Here is a 13,034-nt window from a genome sequence, read left to right as displayed (position 1 = left end):
TTCTTACCTGCCAGATAGAGGGAATGGGAATTCTTGTTCTCAGGTACTTTGTCCGACCTCTCACAGGGCTGCATGCCCAGAAATGTGATGATGTTGTTGACAGCTTCTGTGTTGAGGGGACAGATGCAACAGTATCAGGAAAGTTCAGCCTAGGGGTCTGCCTCTGTCCCAGCAGGTGCTGAGGAGGGAAGCCACCAGACTAGAACCCGGCTGACTCAGTTAGATGATGAAGACAGCAAAATGGTTTATTAAATATGTAAAGAAAAGAGACAACTCTGGAATAATAAGTACGTCCATTAGGTTTCATCCTGCAATACACAGATGGCAAAACTGTTCTCACCTTCGAGAGTTTTGGTAGAACTGAGGGCAAAGGTCTCCTCCTTCTCAAAGGTGTCTCCCACCTCTTCCCAGGCAGCAGCAAAATTAGGCTTCAGTACTTTCTGAATGTGGTCAGACACAGTCACTTCAAGATCTTCCAGCTAGTGGGTAACAAGCAGGGCTCAGTAAAGGAAGTCCTTCAGGACACCATGAGGACAGAAGGGACTGATCAGAATGGTTTTATCATTTGGTATTCTCTCCTTTGCAGGAGACTAGGAAAAACTTGACCACCCAAGTAGTTTAAGTTCTGTGGTCTAGATAAATCTAACGATGTAGGACTTAGCAAAGGAAAGCAGAAAACAGGACATCTGGCAAGAGCTGTATTCAGATCAACATGCGTAACCCTGGGGTATAAAGTGGTCTTGCTGCCACACCTAACCTTCGCGTTCAAGGCCACGCTGGTCTTCTGAACATCACCTTCACTAATAGCCTGATCCCTATTAAACTTTTCCCTATATTCTGTGAAGGCTTCTCAGTCTGTGATGTAGCTACGTTAGAAGTAAACTAAATGCTGCTAAACAAAAACAGAAAAAAACGCAATACTTGAAATAAAACTCATTGATCTCCATGAAAATCATGTAATTGTTTCATCTCTTAATTATCCCCATTATAAAGACATCAAAGCGTGAGTTCTGTTTCACTCCGTCATTAAGTGGTACATCCCAGTTCTCTTTGGTATGACACACTCCTCTTAGAGAGGAGGCTCTGTCCAGGTCCTCCTCAGCTGTGGTTGGTGGGAAACTAAAGCCCCCTCCGTGCATGTCCCATGTCGCCAGCATGTTTCCTGCAGGCAGCAGTCACTCGGTGTCAGAGGCAGTGTTGGGGTTGGCGGGGGGCAGACTCACCACATACTCATCATCATAGCCCTCCTCGGCTGGAACCCCAGTGTCAGGGTCGCAGTCCCGGACCGTGAACTTCATGGTGCAGCTAAAGGTGGCTGTAACTGGGCGAGAAACAGCAGGCGAGCCTGGGTCAGGGCCAGTGCAGGCACAAAGCCTGCAGAGTCCCGGCTGCCCATGGCGGGCGCAGCTGCGCAAAATGACTCTAAAACCCATCCCCGACCATGGGTTAGAATAGCACAGAAAAGACAACATGGGCAACACTGCTTCCATATTTGCATAAAGCAAGCAGCCCAGGAGAGACCTTTGGGGGCTTTTTGCCATGCTTGTCAAGAGTACATGTTGAGAAATATAAGAACCATTACTTTTAGGAGCTGACAAAGGAAAAAAAAAAAAACCCACACAGGTCATTAAATTAACACTAAGTACTTCAAGAACCTCAGTATCAATATTTTATCTTTAGATTGTGGACTGACAGTGGGTCCACAGGCCAGGCCACCAGAGTGAATGTGCTTTATGTCAGCTTTCAACCTGCAGTAAGCAGGTCAGTAGTGAGGTTCTGGCATTGGTAGAGTCAGTGTCTTAGAATGGAAAAACAAGTGAGCCTTATTGTTTGGGGATGAATGGTAGAATAAGAAAGAAATGGAAATCGGGGGATACATTTTTGGAAAGGGAAGTCTTCGTGAAGAGATTTTCTGAACGGATGGAAGGCAGGCATTTATTAAGTCTGGATGTTTTAGAAAAGGCATTTAGGGTCAGGTACAAAACATACTAGACACTGGGGGGTAAGAGAGTTATCTGGGGGATAGGAAGGACAGGAAAAGAACAGATTCTGATGTAAAGACCATATATGACATGCTGGGTAGTGGGACTTCCATCTGCTCAGTCTCAAGTTTAAGCTCCCTCCTCCCTCGCTCCCTCCTTCCAGTCAAGTATGTGGTAAATATCAGTACATGTTGACATCAGACATGTACACATTAGATCTAATGTGTCAGATCTTTGGGTAAAAAGATGACTGAGACATGACTTCTGTCTCAGCAGACTGTCTAGGAGTTAAATAGGTGTGTGTGTGTGGGGGGGCAGATATCTGCCTGTACTTGTGACACTACAACTCCATGCCATAGATTCTGTAAGTTGGAATAGAGGGCAGTAAGGGAGTACAGGATTAACAGCTGGGGGAAATCCAAATATTTGAAAGAATGTAACAGCTTAACAGGATCTCAAAGGATGCAAAAGAGATTGGGCAAGCAAGCAGTGGAAGGTACACACAAAAAGGAAAGCCACCAGAAGGGCCATGGGGTAAGTGGAAATGAGAAGAGATGCTAAGGCATAGCGTGCTGAAGCGAATTTGTTTAGGAACAAATTTGAATACCTTGTATTTCAAATGAAAGAGACCAGGTATTTTCTAACAGGCTCTGGTTTGCGGAGGCAGTCAAGAGACTGGAATATTAGAAATCACTAAAGCCACCCGTGGGAATCCTATACAAAACAGGTTATGAGTTTGGAGAGCAAATGAATTTAACAGAATACCTTGAGAATGGATGACAGTAGTGGGTTGTGCCATGTAGGACAGAGTGTACCTGTTAAGACTAGAGAATCTTACTTCAGTGCAACAGGGGGTTGGTCAAAGAATGATCGTGGTTAAATTAGTGTAGGGTTTTCTGCAGGAAAGAAAGGGAAGAAGGAAGAAAGAAGTGGAAGTTAACAGACCTAAAATGGGTCAGTTGAAGTATTCAGACAAAGAGAGGAGATACGGGATTATGGCAGGGACAAAGGTCATGATCAAGTAAGAATGAGGAGCAGGATAGACATTGGGTAATGCAAGAGTATGTGAATCCCATTTGGTTCTGAGTAAGCAGGGAGGCTACAGGCAAATGGGCAAGAGGAATAGGAGACAACTGGGAACAGGGGTAGACCATAACCTGGGGCAAACTGGTTGAATTTTAGGTATAAGTAAGGGCCTAACACACTTAATGTGTAGGTAAGTGATCCAGAAACAGATTAAGATAGCAAACAGAAATAGTATTAGAATGTTTCGAAATGTTTATGACAAATTTTTAAGTAAATGGTTTGGCTGATAGAAGGAGAGGTTACAGGGCATCTAAGGTGAACTCCAGCAAAACCACTGGTACCAATCTATGGATGTTGCCAGAAAGGATGGCTAACACTGGGTGATGAGCGAGGGGGTGAGGAGGCCCTTTCTTGGCAAGAGAACAATATTGAATCCATTGCCATAACAAAGATGAGAACTCCATGAATGAAGCCAGGCAAATAACCAGAGGGAGTAAGGGCAGAATGCCCTGGAGAGCTACATTAAAATTCCTCTCAGAAGAGGCTTGTCTTAAGAGAACTGACTGAAATGAGAGGTAGCTACTGAGCAGACCTGTGTGAAAGAACACAAATTAGAGAAAAGACAGACGCTGGAAACGAAGCCAGGAGAGAGACGTGGGGGTCAGGCCGGGCACAGCACACGCAGCAGGGAGTTGCCAGGTCTCAGCCACCAGAGGGGAGACTGATTAAATAAGACATGCGGCTATGAGAACATTCCAGAAAACTTTGTTGAAATAATTTAAAGGCTATGGCCAGTGGGGCCGAAATTAGAAAGGGGTAGAAGGGCTAGATGTAAAATGCCAACTACAGCAGTCCGTGCAGGTCCGGACTGCACCGAACAGGAACGGCTGCCGTACACAGCGTGTGGGAAGACTGACGCCACTCGAGGAGTGAGTGCCAAACCCGAGGAGCAAATACCCACCAGGAAAGAGTGCTGAATCCCCAGGAATGCTCTGCACGTGGCTGGAGGGCTGCTGAAAGAGAAGGTTTTCTCTAGGACAAATGTAGGGGAAAAGGAGGAAAGGTACAGAAAAAGCAGCATTAAGTTGCTCTCAGATGGGAAGGAGTCACTAAGGAATGACGTAACGGCTGCCAGGATGGGGCGTCATTCCTGGGCCGTAAGTCTTAACTCGTGACGCAGTATGGAGAAACTGGAAGCAGAGGAAAGGAAACACAGTAGTGGAAGACCCACAAGGCAGAGCAGGTGAGGGATGAAGAAGGTCTAGGATGGGGCATCCTGTGAGAGCTTTAAACAGGTCACTGGTTACGTTTTGGGTGTTTTGTGTAGAAGTATTAAAAAGTGGGAGGAGCAAGGACTTCAGTCAGAGGCAGGAGTGGACCAGCTCTTGGGGCCCCCATTTGGAGGGAAATTGGGAGTTGAAGGACTTGGGTGATAGGGAAGTTAATGAAAAGCTATCGCTGGTGTCTTTAGAGATCCCGGTCTTGACTTAGTAGTGTGCACGGAGGTGGTCTGTCCGGAGAAGAGCTTACTGTGCCGTGGGGAACGGCTGAAGAGGATGAGGGAGCACATCTGAAGAGAAGTGTCTGGCACCCATGCCTTCTGTCAAAAGGGGGCAAGTAAAGGAGGGTTGGGTGAGGTGTCCCACCTTACTTTGTGAAGTGCCGTTAAAGTTGGTTGCTCTTTGAAGCTACCTGCCATGTAAGGCTTGATTAAAAGTGACAGTTCCTGGGCTGACTGGTATGAAAATAGCATGGAGGAGAAGAGCGAGAAGCTGGAGGCCAGAAGCCAAGAAGGGAGGGCACTTAAGGTGTGGAGTGAACTAGAACGTGCGAGGAGGGAAGGACACAAAAGATCAGGACGAGGGCGCTGGGAGGCCGCAGAGCTGACAGGAAGCAGAGAGCTGTGAGCAAAGCTAGATTACAACCAAAGGAGAGAGTGTGTGGAGAGGAAGTGGCTGATAAGAAGTGGTGTCACGAAGGAGTGCCATGTGGGACTCTCCCTTGAAGCCACAGTGTGACCAACAGAGTGAAAGGTTAAAGAGCCTAGGGTGGATGGATGTCAGCCACGGTGAGGGGCAGGAGTCCTGTGAAAGCTGGGGTTGAATGGAGGGGCCAAGTGCACGTGGCAGAGCAGGGACAGAACAAGGAAGAGGAACAAGGCAACAGCCAAACCCATGAGAGATGATACCAAGAAGGGAGCCGACCAGACAAGCAGCTCTGTAGGTAATGGAGATGCTCATTTGGGGTCAACCCGGGCAAAGAGTGGGAGAGCTTGCGGAAGAGGTGGGGGCGCCTGAAGATCAGCAGGTTTGGGGAGGAAGGCTATGGTGCCGTGCCTGGGGCAAAGATGACGATCACATGAGAAAGGAGCGGTGGAGACTGCACCAAGGGAGGGCTGTGGGAGGAGCAGTGGGGAGCAGGGGGGGAGTGGCAGGGACAGAGAAGGGGAAGAATAAAGTTCCCCAGAGTGGGAAATCCCGTAAGATCTTGTAAGAGGTCTGTCTGGTTTGTTAAATGTTGGGTCTTAAAGCCAAACTGAAAGCAGTATGTAGGGCCTGAAGGGGACTGGCTGTTCTAGTGAGGGGGACTGGAAGGACAAGGATGGAGATGCCCCTGGTACAAAGCGAGGACAGCACGTGGACCCCGGATTGCTGTGTGAGTTGTGTGTCTGCAGCAGGGAGGACAAGTATTGGGCGACGAGTGTCCGGAGGTCATGGTGGGAACCCAACTTGAGTAGAACTCTGTTACTTCTCTGTACAGGTGGTAGATGAAATTCTACTGTGTGGAATAAAGACATGTCAGGGCAAGCAACCGAAGGGATACAGATAACTGTCACGTGAGCGCCACACTGAAGTCGCCCTAGAATTTACTATCAAGCGGAGATGTTTTGCTAGTGGGGAGAGAACCTGGTGGAGAGCTGTTGAGGAGGAGGCCATGCCTGAGGGGCGGGGGGTGATACTCAAGAGAAGGCAGCTTATTTCTTTAGGGCAGGACAGGTAATAGGAGACAGGAATGGGAGAGTGACATTACAGTTGCCCCCAGATTAAAAGGTCATCTGAAGAATGTCGGGTATTGACTGGAAAGAGAAGGCCCCACACTTGGGCCAGAGGTGCGGGGTGGTGGCGGGGAAGAGGGGCTAAGGTCAAGACGAGCAGTGTGGAGAGAGCAACTCTCAGGAGCCGGCGTGGTACTAAGAAAAACCATGTGCACCACGCAGTCCCCCAGAATGGGGACCCCGCCGGCAACAAGGAAGGGCCTCACTGGCCTAATATGTTGGGCATAAGGCCACACCGCAGGGACTCAGGCGTGTACTGGGAGAGAAAGAAAGGCCTGCAAAATAATGGAAGTCGGAAGTAGACTCGGTCTTGATGCCTCCGTGGGAAATTTTTAATGAAGGGACTCGGCTAAGGGGAGTGTTTAGAGCAGTGCTTCCTAACACGTGTGCTTCAGCCCCGCCTGAGTCGCTGAGTCTGTCTTAACGAGCTGCAGTTTGAGAACCACTGCTCTAGAGGAAGGCAGATGAGCCATTCTGATGAGTCTTGCTAGCAGCCTGTCATGTGAGCACCCGCTGACAGAGAGGCAACTGGGGAGACTGTACGAAAGGACAGGGGATACGGAGGGAAGGGAGGTTAGAATAGGGCAAGGGGCCCCGTGACTCATGCTAGGGCAGGAAGCTTGCAGGAGAGTAACCGGGCCAAGGGGAAGGTCGCCGAAGAGGGCTGGAGTGAGGGACACGGGGATGTGCAGGGTAGGGACTCTGTAGAGTGGTTTTACGTTAACCCAGTCATGACCACTGAAGAAAGAAAGGCGGGGGGTATGGCTACACACAGGTGAGGAAGGGGAGCTGTTCAGGAGGCCCTGCGGAAGGGGAGGGGAGAGCGGCCACAGCGGACGGACCTGCGGTCCAGGCCACAGTCTGAACAGTGAGGGCTGAATCGGAGGTGTTGGTTTATCCAGAAGGGAGTCTGAATCTGTGGGAATGGTAAGTGCGTTCGTAGTCTCTGCATGGAAGAAGGATGCTGAATAGAAGGTGGTTTTTATGAGGCAAAAATCAAGAAAAAGGAATAAAACACAGTTAAAACTGCCATCAGATGAGAAGATAAACCACTGAATACTGACATGGAAATGGTCCCTGACGCTAACTGGAAGTATATGGCACCACACGCGGGCCAAAGGTCATGATGGAAAAGGAAGGAGACTGGTTAGTTGCTCTCTCAGGGAAGGGCTTGTCTAAAAAACAGACACTTGGTTTTGAGTGAGGGAGTGGGAACCCGAGGGGAGGGAACCTCCAAAGGTCATCACTCCCCACTCTGAAAGGTTAAGATGCACAGGGGATACTGGAAAGAATGTACTTTAACAGGATGTTAAAGACATGCTCGGGAATTAAGGAGATGCTAGGATTTGCAGAAAGTGAGAGAAGCAACCGAGGAGACTTGCATGAACGAAGAGCAAGAGACGGAGGCTGGGAACAATAAGGAGAGGGGATGTGTGGGTTATGCAAGGCTGCAAAATGTACAGGTAGAAAAATAAATACGGAAGGGCATTAGAGAGGGCCAAATGGGAACTTGAGGAAATGGGAGTTGGACATTTGTCAGATTTGTGTATTAACAAGGAGAGAGAGTGAGGTAAGAAGGTGGTGGAGTTGGACTTGGAGTTCGAGGTTTGCTCTCCAGGATGCTTTGCTGGAAAGATCCTGGAGGTAGCATGTCTGCTCAATATAAAAGGTCAAATAGGCTGAGAGGCATGGACATAAAAGGCAAACCAGTAGCAGGAATACTATGGATGTTTATGCTGAACTGAGAGGAAGAGAGGATGCGGTGATGAGTGTAGGACACCAGGGAGATGGCAGTGGGTTGAGCAGCGAGCACCCGACATCTGTGTCCTGAAGAGCCAGTGGAAATCTGGAAGAAGGAGATGGAAGTAGGTGGTAGCTGGAAGGAGGGACCCAGAAGCTTGGGCAGCATGTTTCTGGGGTGAGGTACAGTACAAGGAGGAGAGGAATGGAAGAGCAAAGCGAAGACTGCTGCAGATGTGAAGGAAGGGTTTGAGAAGCAGCCAGTTCTTGAAGGCTGATGGGCTAGGCACATGCTTAGACCAGGGTTGGGATGGAATAAGAAGCGGGAGAGGGTTTGTGAGCGGAGAAAAGGACCACTGTATGAGTTAGAGAAGACTTAGTAAATGGAGTGGCAAAAATGCAGACCAGGTTTAAGGGACTTTGATTAAGATGAATTCTAAAAAGATGTTGCTAGCAATCTTAGAATACATCGGGACTGACCAGTCAGGGAGTGTGGGTGAATGGTTTGTAGACAAGATTATGTGTATTTCTTGAGTGGTTAGAAATCATAAGGGACATAAAGCTTAGTTGCGTACCCATTGTTAGGGTACACTGCAGGGCGGTGGTACACGTGATGTGAGGTGTTGTGTGGTCAGTATCAGTGATGTGACAGCTGGAGGGGTAGTTAAGATATGCAGAGCATAACAAAATACAAAAGAAGAAAGGAGTTAAGTAATGGGCACATTCATGAATTTGAGCAGTTTCTCAGTAGTCAGAGTGACAAGAAGGCAAATAAGATGTGGATTAAAGAAACCCAGAATGGAGAAATCTGTCAGGTCTTAGAAGAGGTCTAATTGGTTAAAATATTTGGTGTTAAAGGCTGCAATGAATGGTGTACATAATAAGTTAAAGGCCTGCATATGGACAGAAGTCAGGAAGCAGATTAATTCTTGAAGTCTTGATGGGAGAAATTTTTTAAAGAATATGTGTGTGTATATATATATATGTGTGTGTGTGTGTGTGTATGTGTATATGTGTGTATGTGTGTGTGTCTATACACACATACATGTATTTAAAATCCTCAAGGATAGCATTACATGTTATTGAAGGAGACAAATATCTATTAAAATGATAAATATAGAAGCATCAGATTACATAGTGAGGGAGAAGAAAGTGATTCTGAAGTGGTACAGAGGAAATCTTAATTATATGTATAATGTTTTATTTCTCTTAAAAAACCACAAAGACAACTTAGAATATAAAGGAGTGGGGTGGTAGGTGTGTGGATGTGGGAGGGATGGAATAATTTTCACGGAAAGACCGGATATGAATAGTTAGGGGGCAAGCTCAGGATGAATCTTGATGCAAAGCCATCGATGGCGACCTGTTTGTCCAATGGGAGAGCGCAGCGGGAGGGGTGCGGTGAGAGCCTGGTCTGTATTCGGTAAGCAGCACGGGGGGATCTTTAAGGGAGAATACCTCAAGAGAAAAATAACGGCTCCCTCACTATGATCAGAGATGGAAGCTGAAAATGTGACAGATGTTAATAAGCTATGACGGAGCAAATAATCATAGGAAATTAAGAAGTCGTTGAAGTATGGGTGTTAAAATTTGCTCAGAAATTAAGGTATCACGTCAGAACTGGCTGAAAGTGTGAGAAACTACTGAGACATGTATTTAAAAAGAGAGAGAAGGAAGAAGTAGAGAAGAACTGAGGCGGGAATCTGAGAAGAGGGAGCGTGAGATCTAGGCTCGGTGCAGAGCAGGAGGTCTTGCGGAATGGCAAACAAGGAAGGGCAGGAAAGGCCAGCACGGGGAGCGCGCAGAGAGGGTCAGAATTGGAAGTTCAGTGTAGAGTCGCATGTTAATTCAGATGATCAGATTAGCAGGAAAGAGGTTGGGATGTGGCTTACATAAGAACTGCAATATGATGTGTTGCTACCAGAAGGCTTTGCTGGAAAAAGATGGGAAGCCATCGGTGTTGTCAATAGAACGAGAAGCTAGAGAGAGATTAAATGGGATGGACATAAAATGGGCCACAGTGGGGAGCTTCGGGCAGTGCAGGCTGCATGGAAGGTGCAAACAGACTCCATACAGAGTGTAGGAAATAAGGAAGATCCAAGAATTCAGCCTGTGCTGAGTATCAAAACTGTAGAGGAGGCAGTTAGGTTCCCTGGAATGATCCAGCTGAAAGGCAGAGGAATGAGGGAGGGAACGTAGGGTGTTTGCAGCAGCAGGAGAAAGGGAAAATGGAGAAAAGATCAGAAGAGCAATGTTCAGGCTGCCTGCAGATGGAACACTTATTTGCAAAGTCCTACTGATGGGAGAAATGGCTATTGCTGCCTATGTGCGCCCAAGGTCATGACCGAATGAATACAAAGGAAAAGAGGATGGCACGTGAGCGCAGAGGCACGGTAGGAATTAAGAGAGCACCTGAAAAAAGGACACGGCGGCAAGACACAACAGGTGTGAATGAAAGAAACAGAGCAGCCGTCCCATCTTAGAACTGGGTCTGGAATGGGAGAGGCTCCAGGGCCTGAAGAACAGCAGGAGCTGGGTGGGCTAGCTCCTGAAGTCTCCGCTTATTTATGACTCAGTGATTGCTTCCTGGGAAAGGTTAGGAGGAGATGGACTAAGAAAAACCCTGATAAGCCATTGGTGGAAACCTTAAAAACAGCCCCACTGACTTTTTAGGAGGTGTGGATTGAGTACTTGTTCTGTCGAACAAATGAATGCTTATGGGTTGAAGAGTGGTGGGCATTCACAGTGAATGCTTAAGATCTGGTAGGGCAGATACTCAAAAGAAATTATGGAAGACTCACCTGGGAGTGATGTTAAATTTGCTGAGAAGTTAAGGAATTGTGTAAGGACTGGCTGAAAGCGGGAGAAGCAACTGAAAAGATGTGTGTAAAACGAGAAGAAAGAGGAAGGGAGAGAAGATGCTGGTTAGAGGGGAGGTATGACTTAGGCTGGGTTTGGGATGTGCAGGGTTCAAAATGGCAAATACCACATAGACCAGAACGAGGGACGCAGGTGTCATCTACCAGATAACTACACACATTATCCAAGTGCTTGTTACCATGAAGTTTTTACCTCTATATCCCTCCCCATGTGCTTGCAAAACCACAGTAAGTCAGCATTATTTTTTGCACACAAGGGTGTTCAGACTAGTATGTGTTTGCTGGGGTTGAAGCTCTTCTGCTAATAGGCTTGCTTCCTATGCTCAAACTTTTTCAATGTGTTGTGCGTTGTTTCCATCACTTTCCCTACAAAATGCGTGGAACAACTCAAGCAATTCGCCAGTCGGTAAGTAAATGTTCCAAAAAGTTTCTTTTTTATATATTTCACTTAAAAAATGTACATGACTTTGTTATTTATCTTGAAAGCCTTTCATTATTCCTCGCAACGTAAAAGGAGAATGCACTTACGGACGGTCTTTTATCTTAGCATGGGAGCACTGTATACTGCACACAAACACGTACACTAAGGAATGAATTATATGTTAAGTAATTATGTAGTTGTCCTTTAAAATGGTTTATACTTGAAAGTTCTTGTAATAATATTTTTGTGATGGTTGAGAAAATAGGTTGGATTTTTTTTTAAAGGGAGATGTGAAGGGCTTTTTCAAATTTAAAATAGAGCAACGTAAGCATTTACTAACAAAAATTGTTACTCAGCATACTTTAAGCCAAGGATAATGAAAATTGCTTATACTTATAAAGCAGGTAAGTCAGGAAGAGAACTGTGTGGTAAGGCAGTTCTCAAAAGAAGAGAGAGGGGAGTAAAATGAGCTGTATGTTTGCGTAACAAAGTGTGGCTGACAAAGAGAAGGGTTAGGGACGGGTCCCATCAAGTGGGCTTAAAAGGAGGAAAGTGGCAGGGATCCTACCAAGGAATAAATAGAAGCGAAAGCCAGTTAGCAAAATCTGCAGGAAAGAAGAAATACGGAACCAGATAGAGCAGTGGATGCAGAATACAAAGAGGAGCCAAACGGAGTTACTAGTGAGTGGAGGAGAATGATACATGCTCAGTATATGAGCGGTTAATAACAGATAAAATTGGGGAGGGGTACCAAGAAAGTGGGTGGAAAAGCAAAACGTACCTTCAAGTGGGGAAGGTCATGTGCAGAAGGACATACTGAGGCAAGGTTTGGCACTGTACCAGTAGCTAATAGAACGAGGAAGAACACAGATGATGGAAACTAAGTAAACAAGCACTGGATGAAGTAGCCCTTGTTTCCAAGTAACTAGAGCGAATAGAAGGGGAAGATCTTCCAGTAAGGAGATGCGGAAGCATGAGGGGAGTGGAAGTAGTGCACGCATCAAGGAAGCGGATACAGGATTACAGGTGGGCGGAAGGTACAGAAGGGCATGAAGGCAGGGTGGAAAGAAGTCAGAAGGCATGCAGGCATTAGAGTGGCATGTGTGCAAAAGGCAAAGGGGAAAAGAGGGATCAAGCTGCGTGTTTAATCCGGTTCCAAACAAAGGAGGGGGAAAGAGGTTAAGAAATGGGTCAAAAGGGACTCAGAGGTCATAGGGGAAAAGGGTGTCATGGAAGGGCACTGAAAAGTACACATTCATACCTAGAAAGGGCATTGGACGTGATGAGAAGAGCGGTACTGGGCAGATTATGGGCCAGGGGTGGGAGGGCAGGGAGAGGCAGGCATGGGGGCGCTATGCAGAAATGGGCGGATGGGACTAGAAGAGTCTCCTATTCGCTTTTTCTCAGGGACAAAAGTATCCTCAGTAATAATGGAAATAAAAGAGGAACAAAAGTTGCATGACTTACTACTATATGCAGAGACCATGAAAAAGTGAGAGTACAGTAACACTAATGCATGATAGAGAAAACAGTCAAGAGTGACTAAAGGTGGTTGGACAGTGAATCTTGCAAAACTTATCACAGTATGGAAATTAAGGAGCTATGAAGGGTAAATGAAGGAAGAGAAAATGTCCGTGGGAACAAGATGGAAATCTGGTGAGGGAGTTTAGAGTGTGTTTATCTTTTTGGAGCTGAGTTCAAGCTAGGCTCCAGTTATCAACAAGATCTAGAAGAGAAAGAAACAAAGGGTCCGGGAAAGAGAGCGGAGTAGAGGGACGAGGGATGGGAGGAAGAGGAGAGAACCGCCTGCAGAACGGCAGCGGGGAAAGAATGAAAGCTGCAGTAGATTTTCAAAGGTCTGTCGGAGAAAAGCAGTAAGCACTTTGAAAACCAGTAAAATTAAACACTGGAATGAATGAGGCATGGAATAG

At 46.6% G+C, this 13,034-nt stretch overlaps 1 protein-coding gene across 3 annotated transcripts in view; it reads right to left on the bottom strand.

Annotated features, from left to right (window-relative positions):
- COPG2 (COPI coat complex subunit gamma 2) overlaps positions 1-13,034 on the bottom strand; it is a 114,993-nt gene that overhangs the window by 1,048 nt on the left and 100,911 nt on the right. For all 3 annotated transcript variants that reach the window (XM_082694005.1, XM_082694006.1, XM_082694007.1), the window contains 3 exons: positions 1,224-1,321; positions 341-479; positions 8-106 (listed from right to left, as the gene is read on the bottom strand). In XM_082694005.1, coding sequence (XP_082550131.1) covers positions 8-106; positions 341-479; positions 1,224-1,321 — 336 coding nt within the window. The remainder of the gene's footprint in view (positions 1-7; positions 107-340; positions 480-1,223; positions 1,322-13,034) is intronic.

Source organism: Mustela nivalis (assembly GCF_964662115.1).
Source record: "Mustela nivalis genome assembly, chromosome: 12".
Lineage (NCBI taxonomy): Eukaryota > Metazoa > Chordata > Mammalia > Carnivora > Mustelidae > Mustela > Mustela nivalis.
The sequence above is the reverse complement of the archived record's forward strand: the minus strand, read 5'-3'. Positions and strand labels throughout refer to the sequence as shown.